Source organism: Dermacentor silvarum, chromosome 1 (genome assembly GCF_013339745.2).
Source record: "Dermacentor silvarum isolate Dsil-2018 chromosome 1, BIME_Dsil_1.4, whole genome shotgun sequence".
NCBI classification, from domain to species: domain Eukaryota; kingdom Metazoa; phylum Arthropoda; class Arachnida; order Ixodida; family Ixodidae; genus Dermacentor; species Dermacentor silvarum.
Genome location: NC_051154.1, coordinates 258,354,779 through 258,378,984, shown reverse-complemented (window position 1 = coordinate 258,378,984; position 24,206 = coordinate 258,354,779). Strand labels below are relative to the sequence as shown.

Here is a 24,206-nt window from a genome sequence, read left to right as displayed (position 1 = left end):
AGCGCTGGTTCGAGGCTGCAACATAATCAAAATTGCGGCGATAGTGGCTTCAATTAAGGCCGTTTCAGACCTGCGTGGTCACAGCAAAAAGCCCGAGAAATCAGATGGGGATGAGTTTCAGCGTTATAAATTTAAGAGATCCTTATAGACCGTTTTTTCATGGGCACTGCCATTGCTTGGGCAGTGGCGCCATCTATGGGCAGTTGGCTTGCTGGCTTGGGCGAACGCCTGTGTTGTATGCTGTGGTATACGCTCGGCGGCAGTTTCTGATGGATTTTTTCGCATTCGTGCGGTCTATTTAGCATGAAATGGCGTCTTCTATGTGGGGAATGGTCCTGTGAAGCGTAGTGAAGGAATTAAGCGGCTGCAGTAAACTGCTGGTGTTAGTGCGGACGGAGCACCCAGCGCGAGGTGGGCGCGTTTGAGCTTACAATCAGACACAGATATCAGTTAAGTATTTCTGAAAATTCGTTTCACGAATGTTATCTTCCTGCGGCATTCTCAGCACTGTAATTCTAAGCTCTGGTTTAGCTGCAACGAGTAGTTACGAAACATTTGACTATCCTAACAGCGTGGGTACAGTTCTGCTGGAGAATAAGTCGTGCCGTTTACTTTGACAAGCGTTCAAGTTGTTATGTGTAGATACACTGGGCGACTACCTTGTTTGATGGGCAGGTTTCCTCCCACAAATAAAATAGTTTAGTTAATAATAACCGCATACTGTACCGTGTGAATCACACTTTTCGAGTGGTCGAATGACCAGCTGCAGACTGCGCAAGCGTCTGAGGCAGCACTAATTGGTGTGCTATAGATCTGTTTGTTCTATACAGCGTGTGGTCCAAGCTTGCGGCATGACCATGCGGACTCTTATTGCGTCGTTATCCCGTGTTCTGTTTTATTTTGCCGCAAAATGAGGACATATATGAACTATTTTTTTTAAATTTTTTTTCAGTCTCCCAAGTTCAGTCATTTACGACGCATTCACCCACGTTACGGAAATTGTGTCCTTACAGATAGCTATTGGATTCTCTTTATGTGATCCCCTTTGTATATTGCACCTTACAGGGCAAAAAAGGCAATGCCGATCTAAGCACGAAGCAATTGTGTGTATCATGTTGGTTTGCCAACCACAGTGCTTGCTGTGTTGAGCAAAGCCTTCGGCCTCTTGCAGGAGGCTAACGTAGACATAGTGATTTGAAGTCTACTAGACTTAAAATGCGTGAGATCGATGCCGGTGGCTGATGCAAATGTTTTACAACTCTTCGTCGAGTGAAAACCGATACATCCAACATAGTTCACAACACATACACACACCGCGGCTGATGATGCGCGTCGCGTTTTTTGCACATCCAAGAGAAATTTCCAGATACTGTAGCTACTGCTCCACCTAAAGGCTACACAGTGGTTGTTCGACGACCTCGTAAGAACTGACATCCCATAAATTGCACTCAGCACTAGCTAAAAGACATCCGAATCGTTCCGCAGCGCGCGACCGGCAACACATTCAAGCCGTGCCGCGCCGGCTCGCCCAAGCCAGAGAGGAGGAAAGGCTCATCGTGCGCCCTTTCCTCCTCGCCCGATGAAAAGGTCTATACATTGGCTCTATGGGGTGCATGGCAGTGCCATAAAGGCGTATGTATGAATTATCGGGCATGTCCAAAAAATCGGTCGTTGAATGTAAAAAATTACTTTATAGGGCAAAAAAGCTCGGGCCTTTCAAACATTTTAACTCAACTTGTGTGGTGAAAGGATTGTTATAAGTGGAATGCCTTCCATGGACTTCTTACATGATTTGTTGGTTGATAAGAAACTTCAATTTAAGGCTGAAAGTTCACATTAAGTAGGACCGTTAAGTGGGCTCGACTGTGTTGAATTGATCATACTGTAGTTTATGGCTGTGAGGTGTACCAGTGAAAAAACAGTATTGGTTATGTCAAACATAACAATTGATAAACATAGGACAACTGGTGGCAATTGGCATTAGTAATGTTGGGACTATTAATTTATTTTTTTCGTGATGTCCTGTGCAGTCACTCCTCTTCGTGCTTCGGGAGAGCCATCGAACTCGAACTGTTTTTCGGAAAGTGGGTGGCTTTGTCTATGTCATGTCAGTCCTTGTTTCCATGGAAGGATGCCTGGCTGATCCTCCAAGAGAGCCATGGAATACAGGTGAGAAACTTGTCGACAGCTAAACAAGAGATAGAAAAGGAAAGGCAGAGAGGTTAACCAGGTAGCAGCTGGTTTGCTGCCCTACACTGGAGGTATCATTTCTTTTATCACTCGGGAAATGGGGCAACGTGATGACTACTAAGGAGTATATGCTTAAATGTTATAAAATGTTAAAATGGATATTCACATTGTTCTGCATTAGGCATGATGTGAAGAAACCAATTATTGCTCATTGCACTGAGTGCAGGTTTTATGAAGTTTTTATTATACGGGGTGATCATTTTTAAATTTTACAGAATTTTTAAAAATTGACTGTGGGAGATAGCATAATTCTAGTCCTTGAGGTGGATTATTCAGAGGTGGGCATTACTTGTACGAGAAATAAAAACACATAATAAACTAATTGACAAAAATTCACTTAACTTCTTAATTAATTTACAACACATATTGCAGTTTACGAATTGTGGCCAGTGAGTTTGCAAGGCATTTTGAACAATTTTGAGCACGGCACAGGTTTCGAGATATGCGTCAACAAGCTCGCGGTAAAAATGCACTGTTGTTCCCCTTACTTTTTTAACAAAATGCTCTTTTATGTATTGAAGCATAAAAATAACTTGAATGCCCATGTATTTCATCATGCGTTTTGGCAATGAATATTTCAAAACTGGTGTCATCCTTGAAATTCATTTTAAATGGGTACACCTTGTGAACTCACCAGCTACAATTCGTAAATTTCTATAGTTGGTATAAAATAATAATGAGTTAATTAGTGACCTTTTTTTTTAATTAGTTGAATATATCTGTTTTTTTGTGCAAGTAATGTCCTCTTCTTTGAATAATCTAGCTCAAGGACTAGAATTATGGTATCTGCCACAGGCGTTATTTTTAAATTGTAGAGTACTTAAAAATGATCACCTCGTAGATTGGTTGTGGTCAGGTGTGTAGCATGATGAAGCTGTTCCGTTTTTTCCATTCCTTATTGTGAATGTTTTGGCTACAGAAGAGAAGTACAGGACCTTCAGTCACACATAACCCTCCTTGGGGTGATAAGTGCTTTGCAAAAAGATTTTGTTGCAAAAGGTTAATTGTACACAGTTCTATGTTGTACGAAGGAATTTGACAGCTTCAGTGAAATTTTTTTTTTAATACTGTTTGAAGTTTATGATGTCATATTCGTGTGTTCATATGGTTAGATCAATTTGCTTGTACTTTGCCCCTGAATGTCTTTTGTCTGTCTTTTCAGTTGAGAAAAAGCAGATAATTTCCCTTCTACGGACTGTTTTTAGCACCATGACGGTTGCCATGCGGTATGAACCAGCCAATGCCAAGTTCTTTTCGACAGAGGTATGGCAAACCTTCAGAAATTGTAGCTGAGCTTCTGTACTGACTTTGCACTTTTGGGGCTTACACATTTATTCTTGATACTCCGTCTGTCTATCCTTTAGATTTGTCAAACAAGCCTTGCAGACACTGTGAGACTGCTTGGCTGTTTTACAAACAACACGGACATTTCTCCCGTCGACACTAGCTTTGTGCCAATGGAAGAAAACCTATTTCATGCTGTGTTTACTGGCCAAAATGATTCCAGGTAAGCACCTGTTAATGCTGTTAATGTGATAAGCTTGGGATTAACCGTGGCAAGCTTAGTGTGATATAAAATGCGCTGAATAAGTAGCATTGAGTAGTTATATCATAATGCATACATAGAAAATTTAAATTCTGGTGCACATAGGTTGAATATATGTCTTTGGTCTTTTGTCTGAATGCAAGTTGTACAGTTTTGCTTTTAGCTTTGCTTTCCATGGGATATTTTGTCTCACTGGCTTCTATTAAAGAAGTCCTGCGCTACAGTTCATTGTTCTTGCTGGGCACTGTTGCACAAACTTCCATTTGTAACTTTCAGGCAGCCAGTTCACATGTTGAGAGCAGTTACAATATTGTTAATTGCCAATTTATTTGCCAGTCAGTTCACGAAACTATTGGTGTAGAGTAAGCTGGTTCCAGCCGTAAGCTGCAACTCTGGACAAGGCATTATTTTTGAAGGCTTTATCTTGGCCTGTGCCTCCTTCTTGAAAAATGAAAAAGTTCTGGCATTGTTTGTTTTGTGTGAATGTTGAAAATGCCGTTTGTGTTGTGTGGTTAAGTGTGAACTCACGGCGATATTGTGTGAGGGAATTTTCCTCTGTGTACAAGTTCCCAAGTGCTCAGATTTACAGCAGATAATACAGCCAACTTCCGTTCATTCGCCCCTGATGGGACCGACAAAATTGTTCTAATCATCCAGTAGGTCGAATTAACAAGAGGCAAAAAAAACATCAAAGCACACCGCTGATTTATTTGGAAGCATTTGCCCTCACTCTTAACACATCCTCAAATCAAACACTCACCCACTTTTTATGGCTTTTAAAGTAGAAAACTAACATAAATATGACGCAGATCCTAATCAAAGTAGAAATCGAACGCGCACCTGATGTTTTAGCAATAAAAACATAGCATGTTTCCGATTCTAGCATCAATTTCCATTTAATTTCCATTGTCTTGACTCTCGGACAACATTTTGTTGCTGCATATGAAAACCCACAACATGTCGTCCTCTGTACACTCTAAAGGGGGTCTGCTATTCTGCTTTTATCAAACAGCTCCTCAACAATTGCAAACAGGATGATGGCCCACGCCTAGACTAACCATTTCAGTAGTTCGTCCTGGAATTCATGCAATTCTTGTCGCAATGCAGTGCATTTGACTTGTTGGCTTAACATGTAAAATAACTTATCGTTGGATTGTGCTTTCGTAATCGGACGGAAAGCCGCACATCGTTATTGTCGACATGCTATACAAAAAGTCGCTCTGTCGTTATCCATAGTTGCCATCTTCTGATGGAAAATGTTTTGCCAAGGCCACATCAAACGCACAAAAGCTTACTTGTTTTTTTGCTGGCAAATGTCGCAAGTCACTCGCACTTTGGAATATTCTTTGATAAGCTGATTGCAACGCAAACCCTAAAAGCCCGCTTCTCCTGGCCGCGAGACCGCAAGGCGCCTCATGCACATTGAACTCCTTGTTGCACGTTTTTATTCAAAATAAAGTAGAAGTGGCCGCAGCGCAAAAGCAGACCAGCCTATATGCGTTGTGCCACCATCGGTGCACTTGTACTGCGAATGGCATGTGAACGTGTCCGGCCATGTGTCCATTAGAATAGACCATTTAAACAGCCAATTGTCATTTGTTGGCAACCAGTCAACCAGGCAGATGCTGCCAGATTCGAAAATGGCTTTCAGCCTGCAGAACACCGAAGTCCATTCCCACTGATGTGTCCCTGCAAGCATGAATGAAACGCGTTCAACACAGACTGTAGGCCTGCGAATCGCACAGTGATGAGTCTTGCACGCCACTACCACGAGTCTTTCTAGAAGGGTGGGTGTGGCGTGCGATAGTTTTGTTAAATGCAAAGTGTAATATAGAAATCTGTCGATGTTGGGGTTGGAGTCAGATTTGTTATGGCTACTCACCGGCGATCGTAAAATGCCGTTTGCTCGAGTTGACAAATCCGGTGGTGCAGACATCTCCAGTTCGCCATCCCATAGCCCAGAGCTACTCATTGAAAAGATTGAGTGCCTTCCACGCTTTCTTGGAGAATGTGCGTATTGGACCAGGAGGCTTTTTGTGTTCTTCAAGCCGCTCAGCGATCCTCTTTCTGATAACGAACGGCTGCAGATAGTATACTTTACTGCACGGTGGTCGTTCTGCTATCAGTATGCTTCACTGCATTACAATGCTTCATTGCAGTAAAGCTTACTAAAGCAAATCCATCTTTACAGAACGCAAGCAAGACCCTTGTTGCACGAGCCATCTATATATTGAGACTCACCTTGCTCATTATTACTCCTGCTCTTCAGATTCAATGTCTTGCTTGACAGATCCGCCAAAAGAGTGCCGTTTCGTCGGCATCAGTATTTCCGATGGCGCGAGAAATGGCCCAGACGAGTTAGGAAAAGCGTACTTGCAGGGGCACAGCTTGGTGTAGCATTCGATATATTGAGTATGGCAGTGAATGGGAATTCTATATACGCATAGTGCAGTGCTATACCTTTACATGGGATTTCCAAGGGGATGTTACAACGGTTCGATATAGGCAGTAATTTGATATATCAGAGTTTGATATATCTGGGATCGACTGTATATTGTTTTTGTGCTGTGGTTGGAAGTCAATTAAAGCCAAAGGTAAATTTATTGATGTGTTGTGCTTTTGGATTACACGATTTAAGAAAGTTTTTCTACTCTGTGCAGTCTTGACCTGACCAAGGTACCAACATCCCTCATCTCGGCCTTGGTGGTTATCCGGTTGTTGTATGACATGGCGCTGGATTCATTTGACAAGTAAGTGACCTGTGATAAAAATTCAATGTGTCATCTTTATGCTTTCTCTTTATTAAGGTCTTATGTTTTGACCGATTCCTATGTAAGGTCAACTTCTGTTTTTTTGACAGGACTTTTGACAGGCAATGCTTTACAATAAGAGCGGCGATGTGGGCTTGTTGGTTTTTTTCATCTTGAGACAAGCGAGTTGTAGCACAAACAGGGAACAAGGACATGAGAAGATGTGTATTCCTTGTCCCTTCTCGTGTCCTTGTTTCCTCTCCACGCTACAATTCGCACGTCCCAAAATGCTTTAAACCGTCTCGATAATTGGCTGTAACACCAACAGGGCAGTGCAGGCACAAAAATGTACACATGGCTCATATGGTTCGGAACTTCATTTTATGCAGAAAACCAGTGTTTTTAGTGCTCTTTGTTTACTCTTGTGCCATTTCTAAACATGGCACTTACAATTAAGTGTGGCCACAATGGAACAAGTGTTCATGTGGGTGATCATGCTGTCATGCTTTCCTTAGAGCTACCACCACCATATGTGACATGGTTGTATCATTTCATTGCCAAAAAGTCAACTCAAAATACATAACATGTATTTATCGCCAAGAGCACCTTCCACAGATCACATTACTATGCCCAAGAAGTTTGAACTGTTGTTTATACAGTCGAATCCCCCTACAACGAATGCCGCTACAACGAAATTTCCGCCACAACGAAAGTTTTCCAATTCCCCGTCCGCTGCCCATAGAAAGTAATACAAAAAAAGTCCCTTCATAACGAAGGTGTTTTATTCGGTGCTTCCACTTCAACGAACTTTTCGAGAAAGAAACTGGTACTGAATTGCAATTGGAACTGCCGGGTAGTGAAATTAGAAGGCCCTACCAAAGCTGTGACGAACGTACGTCTGCTTGAACGAGGTTTTCACGAACGAAATCAAATTCAAAGTACCGATTCAAACCACTGCAAACCATAGCCATGCGTGGTCATCACGCGCCTGCACGAGACTACAGGGGATCACCGCAATCGCTGCCGTTTTCTGTGGTCTGTGTCCGGTCGAAATGGCTACTCCAATGAAGAAACGTAAATTTCTCTCTCTCGAGGAGAAGGCACATATGATCGCCGAGGCAGAAAGCAGAAGGAAAGAATCTCGCAGTTCGCCCGAAAGGCGAAACATCGATTGCGATAGCAGATTAGTAGACAGCTATACGAACTACGGATAGTAGTTTTATTGGCCGTATAACCTTATAAACATTCGCTAACTAAATTACCGAGCATTGCGTCACGTGCGCACAGGTAAACATGAACACATCTCGCTCGATGACCGCGGGAACTCGGTGTCAAGACGCTGGAGAGTGCGAAGACGCGGCAATAACAGCGAGCGAATTGACCTCCGTGCCGTCTCTCGATTCACCGCGAAATAAACGTCGAAAGCACAGGGCACATGACTCTACCGGCACTAGTTGCACTTTGCCCACATCGCAGATCGCTGTGAAGATGAGGCCCGCGCCGGGCTCACTTTGTGCACGTCGCAGATTGCTTTCAAGATAGCACCTGAGCGGCCGCGCCGCAGCCGCTGTTGTCAACAAGATGCTAACCTCTCGTCGTCTGGCGAAAATGACAAACCGCTAGACACACCGACTCCGGCGACTGCTTTGAAAGTAACGGATCCTTTTCACCTCATCAGAAAAGTTATCAGAACCCACGACAATGACATTGTTATGGCTCTTTTAATGGACTGTGAGGCTCGTGTAACGCCTTTGTTTACCGTGGAGCATAAGAAATCCAGGCTGACCGACTTCTGGAAATAAAACTTAAGGTAAGTGCAAGCTTGCAAAGCTTGCCGACTTTGTCATAAGTATGCAGTGAAATTGTGGTAATTCAAACCGCTTCATTGTGGCGGTGCATGTGCCATAAAATTAGTTTTGCGATCGGCCGGGCACGTGCGTTGGGTTAGGCGTCGGCCGCAATGTACAAAAAATGCTGCAACAGCGGCACGAAATGCATTCTCTCGTAAAGTTTACACTTTATCAACTGCCTTCGGTACGTCTCAACCTTTGCCCCCACGCCATCGCGAAGATTTCCCGGACGATGTTTCGGTTTCGTTCGTGGCTTTGCCGTTTGGCGTACGTGTATACATACCAATTTCGCGTCAACGAAGTTCTGCAACAACGAAATTTTTCGCGTGTCCTGTGAATTTCGTTATAGTGGGACTCGACTGTATTGCGATCAGTGATTGTCATGAGCTGAAAAACACAATTTATATCAAGTGTGTGACAAACTATATGACAGAGGCATTTAACTCATTCCCTACCACGCCCATTGGGCATTGTTAGCTCGCTATCAATGGTTTAAAACGCCCCTTTCGAGACCTTCCGTGCCGCTTTCGGACACACTGCGCCATCGGGCTGAAGGCAGAGGATTATATTTTTGTTTTCTAAGCAGTTAGCTTTTTTCCTGCTAGGTGGTAATTTTTAAATGCGCTCCGAAATATCGCGATCATCAAAGCTGAAAGAAAAAATGGCCACCTCCGGGAGCTGCGCGTGCTTCGAACGATCGTAGTTCTTGTAATTCTGCTGCGTCTGTGGCTTATTTTATCGATGCATCGAGCAGCAGCGAGTCTGAGGATGCTGCCTTTTTATCAGACTTTGATACTGAGAGCGATGACTACGCAAACCAGCCCGGAACATCGGCGACCGTAGCCCTGCACGGCCAACTGTAGTGCTTCAGTTAATTGTAGTGCAATACCTGTTCAATCAAAATTTTCCATTTTTTCGAAGATAGTGCCTGTCAGACACCAATACATTTTGTATATTTCATAATTTTGTCACATTTATTTCTTAGTAAATACAAACGTTTCTTTACAACCTTTGTTCAATTTTATCCCACAATCTTGATTCTGGCAATTTATGTCTTTTTTATGACATACATCTCGTTAATAAAACTTTTATGCATGAAAAGTGCATTCATTGTGCTTTTTGTTTATGTAATACATAAAGTATTTAGTGCAGTTGTACCTTCTGAAAAAAAAAAAAAATCTGGCATAACCTCCAAAAAACACCTATTTTCCCCATGGTAGGGAAAGAGTTAAGTACACCTTTTTTCACTTGCTTAGAATTTGGCTAAATGACAAATAACAAACAAAAATGCAGGAAAAGATGGGTTTTCAATGCCACCAACTGTACTTCCGAAACACCTTCTCATGACCTTCTCATGAAAATTCATGACAGAAGACAGTTCATGACTTCTAATGGACAGTCTTAGTGTGCTGGGCCTTAAATACCTTATTTGCATGATTCTAATGCACACTTTTGTTTAATAAAAGGTGCATTAAAATTTGCATGCGTGTTACAATCGTAACTAATTTTGCTCAAAATCAAAAACGAAATATATTATTACTAAAAAAAGAAAAAACCTCAATGCAAAGTAGCTATAGCTACAGTACCATCGAATGGGTCATCTGAAAAATGCGACGCTCGGAGACATTGCAAGGTGGCTCCATGGTGCGTGGAATGCTCTCCCACAGACGATGGTTGTGCGAGCCTCCAGAAGTGTGGCATTTCTAATGCATTAAATGGAACTGAAGATTAGTTTCTGTTGTCAGTAGACAGCGAAAAGGATGTGTCGCCGGACTTCGGTAGCAAGTAGCCGCTAAGATTCAGCTGTGTGCGTGTCTATGTGTCTTTGTATGTTTCATAAAATCGTTTCAACACGGTACACGTCGACTCAAGTTTCGTTACTTGACATGCGCTTTAGAATCAGCACCAAGTTAGTTATTTAGATATTTGAGTGGTAATATAACTGCACGTTACAATCGGTGGCGTGGTAAAATCGTGCAAGTACGGTATGATGAACAGCCCTCGTGTTGTGCAAAACAGCTCATAAAGTGGGATACTACGATGAAAACTGTGTTGTATTGTTGGCATGCTCATAGCCATGTGCACAACATGCAACACAAATGTAGAATTCATATAAACCACCTAACACATGGAAAAAAAAATTTTTTTTTCTATTTAACTGATGCAGCTTCATAACAGGCATACTACATAGCATCACAAAATAAGGGTGCCAGGAAAATTTTTCTCTGTTCAGGAGTTCCTAAACTTCAGGAGCTCCTAAACTGTTCAGGAGTACCTAAGTCTCGTGGGGAAAACCTCACTTGTATTCAAAACGTTCCAAGAGCACTCGGGTCTTTGCTGCCCACCTACTCTTGCTGTGAAGCAGAGGTGCACTCAGTCATTCAAGTTTCTAGTGAGTAGCAACTTAAATAAAACTGTACATAAAAGTGAAAACTGTCCTTAACAGTGCAAAAAGGGCATCTACCTTTTTTAAAGTGCAAAATCTATTTCTCATGGACACATAGTCACCACTCATCTGCTGCATCCAGTAGGCTTCAGTTTGGTATTCTATTTTACATGCCAGGGGTGAGTAATGTATGCCTGCCAACAAGTGTATTTATGTAGATAAAGGAATTAGCATGTAAACAACTGTATCAGAGCAGTCGACATGTGATGATTAGTAAGGTCATAGAGGTGAAGAAAAGGTGAAAGTGAAGAGGGGGGAGGGGTGGGTGGGGGGAAGGGGGGGTTCTGTGCGCATGAGTTTGGGTGCTTGTTAAACCTGCAAGGACATCTGGCAAAGCCTTCGGCTCTTCAGAACCTGGTTTGGTGTTACCTGTGGTAGATTGTGTGTGGGTGGCTCATTGCGCTTCATTTCATTTCATTTTCATTTATTGCACCTTAAAGGCCCGAAGGCATTACATAAGGGGGGCGTACCATCGAGTTTTCAATACAATGCAATAAAAAGCAACTGGTAACATTTGGCAAGATATTATTGAGAGACACCGCATGTCTGGTTGGCTCTCCCAGGCCCATGGCGTCGACCAAGCTGGTGACCTGCCCCCCAACCCAGCATTGCACGGTGGAGGTTCCCAAAAAGGCTTCTGAAACCACGGGCAAGGGTAGCCCTCAGGCCAAGAAGCCTGTGCTAGCCACACTCAACCTTTCGGCACCGAGCCCGGACCCACTTATTGTCCACCCAGGGGTGGTCGTGGCCATGTTGCACCTTATCCCTTCCATCGCCGATGGCCATGACTCTCAGGTGGGGCCATAGTGACAATTGTATCTGTGTATATGACTTGCAGGTTTTATTGCCTTGTTTGTCACCTGGCATGATACTTTCACATCATTGTTCGTAGACTCTTAAATTGTCTTCAATAGGGACATGACACACTGATTAATCAAACCACTTATGGATTTGAAGGATATAAGGGCAGAGTATAAACTGAGAACACAACTGTTGAGCCCGCTTATTTATGGTGGCCCGACTTTCATTCATGGCTGTGAAAAAATACTGAAAAGTGCTGAGACAATCACAGTCTCTATTATATCAGTGGCATTGCTCTTTACAACACTGACATTCAGGTGGTCAGACAAGTGGTATGTTTTATAGTGTGTGTTTTTTGTTGCAATGATCATTATACAGTATAGACATGCAAACGTAGAGATGCCTGGTTTGTTGGAGTGAGTGAAGAGCTGACACTGGGAACATGTATTACAGTAAAACCTCATTCATGAGTGTTGAAAAACATCCGAGAAGAAACGTACTAACCAGGAAAATGTAGGACCCGAAGTCACTAAAAAGTTTGGCAGACTCTACTGCAATTGGCATCTGCGTAATGTGAAGTGTTACGCGAATCATTGCTGCACGAATGCGGCGCGCCAAGCATGAGCGGCCCGAAACACGCATTGTCGTTTTTGCACCTTCAGCGAGCTTACGTCTGCGCTCCTCGAATACGGCCTGGGTCAGCAGCTTCTTTGGGCTGGGCACTTGGGCGGCAAAGATGCCGACACACGTCGAGTTCATGGGGCTCGTGCAGCTAGAGACGTGCTTTTTTGTTTTCCTATTGCATGTTTAAAGACAGTGATGGGAAACTGAAACGACATCGAGCTGGTGGGGACGCCAGAACACAATGCTGCTAGAGTGAAACATGGTGCTCATGTTGGCGGCCTGCAGCAGGCAAAGGCAGTGCATTTGGGTTATGGTCTTGTTACGTCTCAACCTGGGCCAGCGTATAACTTGGATATTTCCCACAAGGCAGCCCGTTTCTTCAGCGTCGCCCAGACGGCGCTACCGCCCGACACTGACCATGACAAGTTGACCGGATTGAGGTGAGAGGCCAACTTCCAGGAATTACTACCGTGGGAATGGACAACGATCTCGGTTTCCTAAATGACCATGCGGTGGAAGCTAAGGCGAGGGCGAGGATGCAACAGTAGAGGCGGTGTTGGGTGAACAATACAACCCCTCTGATTGGCCACACCAAGGTCAGCAGATTCCCCAGTCGAGTCTCCTAGGGAAGACCAAGGGATTAAAAGCGGAGACCGGTGGTGCAGTGGAGGCGGGTGTTGATGTGACCTGATACGAACTCAGACATTGAATATGCTCCTGATGGAGTGGGCTTCCATGCCAGGGGCCAGTGTACATACTGTAAATTAAATCAGTTTCCTATTTCCTTCTACTGGATGTATTCGTCGATGGGCTTGGTGGATTCTTGGCCCAAATGCCACCTCGAGCAGCAACAAACTGGTTGGCAGCGGTGAGATGAAGAAGGCAGTCCTCACAATCTGGGATCGGCGGACCTTGGAACCTTCGCAAGCTCGAGTAATGGCGTGGAGTCTTTGACGCTGCTAGTGCTAAGTCAATCGTTATCGTGTGATCGGAGTTAGGCCTGATATGGTGCGGTTGTTGTTGTGATGGCTGCAAACACGAAGAAGTGGATGACCCTGACAATTGCTGCAAAATTGGAAGTCATCCAGCGCGTTGAGAATGGCAAAAAGAAGGCAAGCGTCGCCGAAGCTTTCGACATACCAAGAAGCACTTTGAGTACGCTGCTGAAAAACAAGAGCGACATAAAGGCCAAGGCAGAACAGAACCAGCACTCAGGCGCATGGCGTGTTCACAAGGCTGCCTTTGAAGATGTTGAGAAGTCGCTGCACAAATGGTTCGTTGATGCAAGGGCCTGGAATATTCCTTTATCGGGACCGATTCTACAACAGAAGGTTAAGAACTTCGCATTCATTCTCGGCGCCGAGAACTTCAATGCCAGTAGCAGTTAGCTGCGACATTTTAAGGCCCGCTTCAACATTGTCGGGAAGACAGTCTCGGGGGAAAGTGAGGATGCCAATGACGGAGAGATCAAGAAGTGGCTTGAACGAGAGTGGCCCCAGAATCTCGCCAAGTATGAGCCGAGCCAGATAATTAATGCGGTCGAAACAGGCCTGTTCTTGCCAAATGCTTCCGCGACAAACGCCCGACACCCGCGGGGACAAGTGCCACGGCAGCAAGCAAGGCAAGGCTCGCATAACAGTTCTGTTGGCTGCTAATATGGACGGAAGCACGAAGCTACGGCCACTTAACATAGGCAAGTTTCAAACCCCGAGGTGCATGCGCAACTGCCCCAGTATTCCGGTGACATATGCCTGGAATAAGAAGTTGTTGTGGATGACTCGGGACGTATTCCAAAAATGGCTGAAGGCATGGGACTCGTATTTGGCGCGTCAGGGCCAGAAGGTATGCCTTATCATTGATAATTGCACGGCACACCACACCGATGTCCAGCTGAACAACATTGAATTCAAGTTTTTGCCGCCGAACACCACGTCGAAGCTGCAGCCATTGGACCAGGGCATTATCCGCACTTTCAAGTCCATCTATAAATGTCGGCTGATTGACATTTTGCTTTTAAAGCTCCAAATGGGCCAAGAGCTAAAGATAGACCTTTTGGGTGCCATTTAAATGCTGAAAGCCTCTTGGGACAACGTCAAGCAGTCGACCATAGTTAACTGCTTTCGGCATGCGGGTTTCGTTGGCTGCACTGAAGAAACTTCCGAGGAAGCAACCGAAGAGGCAGGATGGAGGAAGAATGCCAGCTTGAAGAAACCTGGAGCACATTCGAGCACTTTGTCGGTGCTGAGTCACAAAGCATGTGCATTGAAGACTTCGTTGACAGTGATGACAGCACCGGAACAACAGCGGAGTTGACGGACATGGAGATCGCAGCGGAAGTTACTGCTGAGCAGCCAAACGAAGACGCTGCCGAAGTTGATCCCGCAAGCGCCGACGTTGCCCCGCTCCCGACTTCAACCGAGGCTGTAGCTGCATTGGCCCTTGTACGCCGCTACTGCGGCGCAATAGAAGGCACCGGCCTATCGCTTGTGGATCGCTTAGACCATGTTGAGGACGCCATGGTTAAGCACGCGGTTGCCAATAAGACGCAGGCTACACTGCAGTACTTTCAGCCAAATGAATAAATACTTTGTTTGAAGCTTCAAGTGAGTATTTACTGCGCTACTATTGGTTCATTGATTGATTTGTACAAGCTTTTGATGCATTTTTCATGTGATTTTATATATTGAATTCTGGCTATATCGAACTATTTCGCGATTACCGTGCTGTTCGATATACCGGGGTTCGACTGTACCACGGTGCACTCATGATGTGATTCTCAGGATTGACTTTCTTCAGGACTGGGGTGCTTCTGTTAACTGTGGCACACGCGAAATTGCTTTGAATAGCACGCTTCTCTCCACCCTTGCCAACACATCCTTACCAGAGAAAGACTATTTTGGTGTTTCGAACGATTTGCTGCTACCGCCTGGGTCGCTGTCACGTGTCCCTGTACATGTCGCTGTTGCCGACCTTTCACCGTTGTGGGAATCCTTGGGTCCCATGACCGCCGCATGCGCGCTAGGGAGAGGGGAAACTTTCCTTCCGCGGGCGGCGCACGGGAATCGCAAGCGCTATCAGCGCCACCGGGTGGGTCACGTGGGACCCCGCTGACATCGCCCGAGTCTTCCTTGGGGTCCCCAGCAAGCGGCGACAGTCTCCGCCGTCGCTCCCGTATTCCCGCATGTGGTTAGTCAACCGCGTTCTTGCCGCGGCAAACGCCGCGGCCCCCCCGTATTCCCCAGTTGGTAAGTCGGAAGCAGTTCTTTACCTAGTGTATTATTCTCTTCGAGGGAACCCTCAGCGATGTCAACTATAGCTAGCTGACCTGCTCGAAGTGTTAGGTGCAGTCGTAATAGATGCTTTCCGAGTGTACACATGGTTGTCGTCTATTGTTTCCTCGAGCTTGTACCGGACCGCTGTTGATGCGCAGGCATGCGCCAACCGCGGGGCTCGGTGTGTCGAGGCAGAGGGCCGTTGGCATCCCCCCCCCCATATCCCGACATTTTGGCGTTCCCAACGTGGGGCAAGCTCTTGGAAAACGTGACGCCGATCGGTTCGGTGCGAGGAAGGCTTTGTCCGGACCAGCGTTAGGCCTCACCCAAAGGCGTGATTGCTAGCTAGATTGGGCATGTGCTTTCTTGAGTGTGAGTTAACGCTGCACCAGTGCCACCGAACTCGTGTAGACGCTGAGATTTGCAGCAAGTTTTCTCCTAAGAGTACACCCGAAACGAGTGAGTGCAGCAGCCGACGCGGTGGTCGATTTTCCCTGTACATATGTAACTCCTTTCTGTATCTTTGGCTCTGGGAACCGGGCGCCGGAAGCGCTGGCTAGGACGTCAGCGGGGCGCAGTCCCAGGAGTCGGCTCGGAAGCTGAGGGTTGAGCAGTGAGCGGGGACCACTTAGCTAGGCCTGCATCTCCTCACGGTAGACAGCTTTGCACTGAGTAAGAACGAAATACTGTTTGCTGCAACTGCTGCGGCCGCTATCGACGCGATCATGGATGGCGACTATGCAGTCATGAAGGCACATGGCCAACGCGGTGCTATGCGCGGCGGTAAACGCTAGAATAAAGGCTTTAAAGGCACAAGTAGGCACAAAGCGTTCAGGCGTTGCTGTCATTCACATAAGATTTCCACTGATGACTATGGCAATGCGAACTCCGCCACTTCATTTTGGTGAACGCTAATGACGTTTTTATTCTTTTGCGTTGCACATTTGTGACGCTCTGTGCTTGCCAAGCCCGAGAGTTGTCTGAATTAACCGATGTGTGGCCAAATACATCTGAATTAACGAGATTTTCATTGCATTAAATAATGCATACGCCTGCCGAGACCAAAGGACGTGTCCGGATTATCCGATTTTCCGAATTAACGAGGATCGAATTAACAAGATTTTACTGTATGTTGCTGCAAACACCCTTACACTAGCAGATGATTGGAATATCCAATATAACCCTACAATAACAAAAGCCTGAGACAACGAAATTCTCGCCACAAAGAAATATTTTAGTATCCCCGGCTAATGCCCATAGGATTCAATGCATTTCGTATCTTTCGACAACGAATCATCACTAAACTGCAATTTCGCATTAACGAAATTTTCCAGAATGTTAGTCGCAGTAGTACCTACCCATTAACGCTAACAGTCCAAAAAAACTGTTCAAATGCATTTTCTTTGCAATTAAATAAGGTAAAATACCGCCACAGCACGATTGCCTTGCCGCCACCATTTTTGTTTACAAAAACAGCAAAGTGCTGGAAGCACGTCATGGTGACTATCTTGTTTGTAAATTGCCCATTTCAAATGGCACAGCTGCATTGCTATTGACCTGTATTGACATGTGACAACAATATGCATACCATGTGTGGTGCTTGCATACTCTGCAGCTCAGTGTGCGTTGAAGTTGGCCTGTGGCCTGCAGAGAAAACAAAGAAGTCCTCGTCATACCAATGTGGACTTGTTTATGGTGCATGAGATGGTGGTCGCTGCTTTGGCTGTCATGCCTCCGGCTGTGGTTGTGAACTGGGGTCACATTGTGTGACTGAAAGTGATCGTCCGAGAATACGATTCCTGATTCATGTACGCTATTTTTGGTATGATCCTACAGGCATATTGCGTGAGGATTTGGCATCTCCAGACGAAGATTTGCCAGAAGACACCCTTATTTTTGGTCAATCACTTTCAGGGATACAGTCTTTTTGTGAGAAAAGCGTGACTCGGCACTGGACGCATCGGTGTCTATGGGAAACAGTGTTTCACGCACATGGGCAATAGCGTTCCTAATGCCTTGATAGTGTGCTTAGTACTGCAGGAACACTGTTGCTTGTAGACACCAACGCATCCGATGGCAAGTTAAACTCACTAATGAGTGGGGCTCATCTGAATAGACTCTTGAGCATTTGAGGGAAAAAGTCGAGCATCTATGAGAACACAAAAATTGAGTTAGCCAAAGTGTGAAAACATCACCTGGTACACTTAAAAACAATGCTTTATACGACCCTTCCTCACTCAAACATGAAGGGGTGTTATCTTCTCCTTGGGAGAGGTTGCTGCCATTTCAGAGATGCACGCCTTTGAACAACATAATTCAAGCTGAACTGTGTCACTACATTTCCTTCATCAACCGAAAGAGGTTGCCCAAGGCTTTGGTAGTGCTGAGCAGCAAAAGTGCTAATGAAAGAAGAATAGGTGAAGTTGATAACCATCTCCGTATATGTTCAAACTTCTAAGTTGAATATCAGACAATCGCATGAGTCAATTACCGTCATTGTTTTTGTTTTTGTTTTTCATTTGTATTCATGCGGAGTTAATATCTGATTTGAACCATAATCAACACTGCCTCGATAAATGTTGGAGGGCCCCCTTTGAAGCTTGGAATCAACACTACCCGCCGCGGTGGCTCAGTCAGCTAAGGCGTTGCGCTGCTGAGCCCAAGATCGCAGGATAAAATCCCGGCCGTGGCGGCCGCATTTCGATAGAGGCAAAAATGCAAAATGTCCGTGTGCTTGCGTTGTAGTACACGTTAAAGAACCCCAGGTGGTCAAACTTAATCCGCAGCCCTCCACTACGGCGTGCCTCATAATCAGAACTGGTTTTGGCACGTAAAACCCCACAAAGAAAAAGGAATCAACACTCTGTGACAAGGTGTTTGTTTCATCAGTGGTTGCAGATAGAGCTGACACTGCAGCTGTACCTGGCAGAGGTGCTGCGGTCGCTGGTGCGTTCGGAGCGCAACCAACAGGTGATGTGTGAGGCTGGCCTGCCTGGGGAACTGCTGCAGCGCTGTCGGCCCGCCCTTGAGGATGAGCAGCACCCACTCTACCTACCGTTGCAGTACATGCTCGAGCGCCTTGCAGCACAGGCGCTCGAGCCCAGGGACCTCCGGTAAGCCAACCCCATCTGTCCTTCTTCCCTCTAAGAGTCTGCTTAAGCTTTCTTTCTATGTACGTCTTTGAAAGTAATGCAAGTATGGGGCCTGAGAGCTGGAAGGCAAATTTTGAACTAGAGCAACTATGTGACAAAGACAGCGGAAAAAGTAGTGGTGGGCGAATACCGAATAGTTGATTTTGAATAGAATATCGAATCAAATTTAAAAAAAGCCGAATATCGAATCAAATATCACAAAATTTAACACTAACGTTTATGCTTCCAAATTTTGTGCAAAAAAACGCAGTGCTGCACATGCTCAGGAGGCTAATCACATTACTTAACAAGAATCTTGCTAGTTATCAGTAACTTAGGTACCTATGAATTAAGATGCATAGTATGCTCTACTCTTATTAAAGGAAACACCCAATTAGTATGCCAGCGCTGATAACAACTCAGTTTGTGTACGAAGGTCTGGAAAATATTTTTTATCGATGGAATATCTGTCAAATACAATTAAGTGCTTTGTTCTCTCTGAAGCTGAAGAAATAGCGAAATTGTCCTAATTACCAATGGGGCTTTCAGCTTAATAGTGGGCCATAGTGTGCTTAATGGCAATCTTCTATTGCTTAGAAAGTATTGCATTCCAGTTTTCTTCCAGAAAAGAGGAGTTTTCAATCTTAATGGCAGGTGGTTTCGGTGGGTTGTCAGTGTTATAAGGCTGATCTGCACGACAGACAAAAGCGGGGAATGTGCATATATCGATTGTACACGCGATAGTAACGATTGTACAAAAGCGAGTGTACACGCGTCGACCACGGTCAGCGCCGATGGCGAAGAGTTCCCAAATCAGGAGGCCCACGGCAAGTTCATGCAACCCCCTCCCCTCCTGCTTTTTTTTTTTTATTTGTTTGTCCACGTCCATCTGCTATCTGTGTCAATGCGTCTGCAGCCGAGAGTCGGCACACTATTACATGATATTTTCGAGCCTGCCATGTAAACCCAAAGCAAGTCTTTTGATGGGTCGCTCGAAGCTATGAAAAGAGAGTAATAGACAGTTGGGCTCCTATGAACGGCGTTCGGAATGAGGGGCCACCGTACGGTATTTCGAAAGGATGGCGGCCGTGAACATGCAATGGTTATCCCGTGCACTTGCTTTTGTTGGCAAGGTGGTTTGTCGGCTTTCTGAGGGTCGTGTGACCATTGTGAATAGATCTGTGCTGATTCAGTAACCGTAACTTTAGTCGCAGATATCTGATGACGTAGCTCCGATTAGACCTAACAAGCTAGACAGTCCCAAGCAACCACGGATATCCGTTCAACATCTTATGGATATCCCTTTCCGACATAACGGACATTCGATGGACGTCCGCAAATCTCCAACAGACGTCCATCGGACGTCCGATGGATGTCTAAAAAAACAAATTTGTACATCCATTGGACATCCGAAATGGGATCCTGTGATGGACGTATTTCGGATGGTGTGTGTGTGTGTGTGGGTGTGCGTGCGTGCGCACCTTGAAGCAGCGATAGTGGAATGCTTTCAGGGACCCAACCAATGTTATGTACAGTGTAGACCGCTTATAACGTAAGTCGCCGGAGTCGCGAATATCCGCACTATAAACGGTACCCCACTATAACTAAAGCAACAATTTTCAAGGCCCACACATATGCAAAACATGTGCACCGAGCCGCCACGCTTATGCGACAGTCGAGGAATGCGGCTAGAACGTTTGCATTCAATTTACAGACAGTCGAATCTCGTTAATTCGAACCAAATCACGCAGCGGCGCCTCCGACCGGCATTCCTCCAGCACCACCATAGAGTAAAAGCTTAGGAGAAACCCCTCAATGTCGCGTGCGAACAAAACAAATAAAGAAAAAAAAACTCGGCGGAAGTTTTACCCTCTCTCAAATGCCGATTCTGCGTTGCGACGGAACATGCGTGTACGTGCCGACGTCTCAGCCACGCTACCGGAGCCACGCGTAGAAAATGGCAGTGAACCCTTCTTTCTCCTTTATGCTTCCTCTACTTTCTAGTTACGTGTTGACCTTGCACGCTGCGGCTACGGCGCAGAGGGAAGCAGCGGCGCTGTCCCAGGCCGGCCAACGAAACTGCCCAGGCCGGCAAACGCCCGCTTCCCGATAACGGCAGAAAACGAAACTTCAGGGAGCTGGCGCCGGGCCGGCTGGAGCGGCGGCGCTTGCACGGCAGCTGGCACGCATGGTGACAGTCAAAAGTGAGGGAGCTACGAGGAAGGGTGAGGGGAGCCATCGAAGCGGCAGAGTTGCCGAGGCGAAATCCGCTTCCCTGCCGCCCTCCTCCCTCACATTCCACGGTCTCCGTGCGCGCCCTTCGCCGTGCTGTGCCGGCGCCGCCCGCTCCCTGAAATTTCGTTTACTGCCGTTATCGTGAAGTGAGCGTTGGCTGGCGCTGGCAATTTGGTGGCCCTCACTAGATATGCGCGCCGTGATATTTCACGACTCGCACTCCAAGATTCTGGTTTCAGCCTCACTGGCTGTTCGTTTGCACCACGAGCCCTTCTCCTCCACTTCGTCTCTCTTTCTTCCTCGAGCACTCCTTGGGGAGCGTTCACCGTCTCCGCTGACTTCCGTACTCCCAGGCAGCCGCACTGTAACCGGTATTTCATTTCCCGCAACTGCACTATAAGCGATACGTGTATACATGGAGTGCTATGGGAAAATGAACGGGAGTCTGAAAAGACCGCACTATGTCCGGTCCTGCACTATAAGTGGTTACGTTATAAGTGGTCTATACTGTACTTGAATATCACCAAATCGAATCGCATAGTGAGCATTTGAATAATTCGATTCGCGAGTCGAATATCTGCTATTCAATTTTTCAAATATTCTGGATATTTGGTGAAACACGCGGATTAGTTTGTGCCTTATTAATGTTTGCAGCCTTTTCACAACGCATAATCTCAGTCAGTATAAGATTCATCGATCGATCCTACCAGTCACGACATGGGCAGAGGGAACGGTGACAAAAGCAGCGCGTGTTTAGGAAAGCGTGAATTCATTTGCAATGATCAAGCCGATTAGCCGCCGGAACGTACGCTGATTGTATTGGATGGCAAATGTTCTTGTACACATATTCATGCAGTTTTGAGCTTTCTGTCCACATGCGTGTTTACAGTATAGACTCATGTAAGGGCCGCACCCCCAACTTGGATGGCGGTGTGGCCCTTAAATTTCCAGCGGAGAACCAATCGCGTTTCGTGCCCTGATGTCATGCGCGTGCATCATTGAATCCTTTCGCGCTGCTTACTTCCGCGTGCCTCTACTGGATGGCAAGAGCTGCTCATTGACCTCTGATGCAATGGTACGTCTGGGGGTACGGGGTGCGCACAAGTCGCCAGCTGTGCCAGCACCATTTTGACCAAAGAGTTCGGTCCCGTGTAAGAGCCGCACCTCGTCAAAATTGTGAGAAAAAAAAAAAGTGCGGCCCTTAGACGAGCCTATACTATGAGCGCACAGACAAACTTAGTACCCATGTCCACAGACCCATATGCCGCTTCAACATACCATATTTATTCGAATATAAGGCGAGGTTTTTTCCCAGACTCCTTAGCCTCAACGTCACCCCCTGCCTTATACACGAATTTTGCCTTTAGGTGTAGCTTCACGGCATTTCGAATTTCTCCTTACAGTGTGGCTTTACGACAGCGCGTGCCGTAATGCCATAAAGCCACACTTTAAGGCAGAATTTGCAGATAACTCGTGCTCCGCATAGTGAAGCTCCCTTCCCCCCCTATCATGGTCGCCATTTTGCATTCTGGCTGTGTTAGTAATTCAGCATTTCAGGCAATTCCTGCCAAGTCTGAATAATTGGTCGGTTACTCAGTGTCACTTTATATTAGAGTGCATACTTAAGTTTTTTTTTTTCTTGGGTGCCCGAACTGCGCCCTCACCTTATAATTGTGACCGCCTTATAATCAAATAAATACGGTATGTTAGTCAGGCCATTAGGCCCAATCAGTACTGCTTCGTCGGACATTGGCAACTAAAGTTATGGTGTGGTGCTGAATCAACGTAGATCTATTCACAGTACGATGCTTGGAAAGCTGACAAACCACCTTAACAATGAAAGCAACTGTACAGTATGGCACTGACATTGTTCACGGCCGCCATCTTTGTGGCACACCATATGGTGGCCTCCCGTTCTTGACGCCGTTTATAAACTTATATCGGTCTTTATTTGTAGCTTTCAGCAACTCTTCACAAGACTAGCTCTACATGTACACGGCGGGTGCAAAAGTGTCATGTGGCTAGTGCGCTGACCGCTCAGTTGTAGACATTTGCATGGTCAGCGGATGGACACGGAGTAGGGGAGCCTCGCATGAATTTGCCATGGTGCTCCTAATTTCGAAACCTTTGACAGGTGGCAAATGACACTGAACCCAACAATGAAAAGGCCCCTGCTGTCAATCGTCCACACAACTGCGGTCGACCCATGCCACACCAATGATAGCTACGCACAAAGTGGTGATTGAGTCATGTGATGCTTTCATCTAATGATGAGCGGTCCACGCATCATGACCGCGCTTTTTTGTCCTTTACAAGCATATGACACCCCCCAAAACTCACCTGCTCGTGAAGCTAAGCACACCCTTCTGTATTTTGGAGAAAAACTGTAACTGAGAATTATCTGTGCAATAAAAGATTGCTATAAAACAGAGGCCCTATATTAAACTGAAAATCTCATAAGATATTCAGTGCATCTTAAGTTCACTAATACTTCTTCAGCTTCAGAACGCAAAAAGCACTTGATTCTATTTCAGAGGGGTCATAGCGCTAGAAGACAAGGACAAGAAGGAGAGAACAGGACGAGGACTAATTGGACAAAACAGAACGAAAACTATTGAACTGACGTTATATTTGTAAAAAAGATATTCCAGATCTTATTATAGAACTGAGCTCAGGGTTTGCGCACCTTCTTGAGATCTTTGAAAACCCTTGAATTTGGAAAAAAAAGATTGTAGGGCCCTTAAACACCTTAAAAATAAATGTGCTCCTTGAATTTTATGAAAACTGGAATTGGGGGCGACTTTCGACCATTCAAAGTAACAAACTCTGCATGGAGCTACGCCATGGACACTGTCTATTGGGAAACAATCCTAGATTTTCTTTTGGGAGTGTTGCTAAACAGTTGCAATTTGTCGTGTCCACAGCTACCAATGACAAGCCTGTTAAATTCGCCGTTGCCATCATGGAGCTATGTGAAGCCAAATCAAGCAACCAAGCCATGCCACCATATTGTTGTATTGCTAGTTGGTGCACACCGCAGCTGATTACGCTAGCCGATTTGGCACACCGTAGCCGATTTGAGCTAGATGCAGGAAATTGCCATGGAAACTGCACACTGCAGCCAATTTGCACACCGCAGCCGATTTCAGCTAGATGTGGGAAAGTGCCAAGGAAGCTAACAAAAAGTAAGATAATAAAAAAAAAACAATTTTCGGACCAAAGTGGTGTCGAATCGTAACTGCCACGGCCAGCTTCAGTGTCATTAATTTTTGTGCATTTTGAAGGGCGAGTCCTCATATGA

The 24,206-nt window shown here is 45.6% G+C and overlaps 1 protein-coding gene and 1 pseudogene across 1 annotated transcript in view; both read left to right on the top strand.

The window, feature by feature from the left end:
• The window catches only part of LOC119437087 (WD repeat and FYVE domain-containing protein 3), a 235,089-nt gene that overhangs the window by 50,667 nt on the left and 160,216 nt on the right, over positions 1-24,206 (top strand). Inside the window, exons 14-19 of the mRNA XM_037704162.2 lie at positions 2,031-2,169; positions 3,413-3,513; positions 3,615-3,757; positions 6,457-6,546; positions 11,406-11,637; positions 18,429-18,652. Of these exons, the coding sequence (XP_037560090.1) occupies positions 2,031-2,169; positions 3,413-3,513; positions 3,615-3,757; positions 6,457-6,546; positions 11,406-11,637; positions 18,429-18,652 (929 nt within the window). The remainder of the gene's footprint in view (positions 1-2,030; positions 2,170-3,412; positions 3,514-3,614; positions 3,758-6,456; positions 6,547-11,405; positions 11,638-18,428; positions 18,653-24,206) is intronic.
• LOC125942138 (uncharacterized) lies at positions 14,229-15,013 on the top strand (annotated as a pseudogene).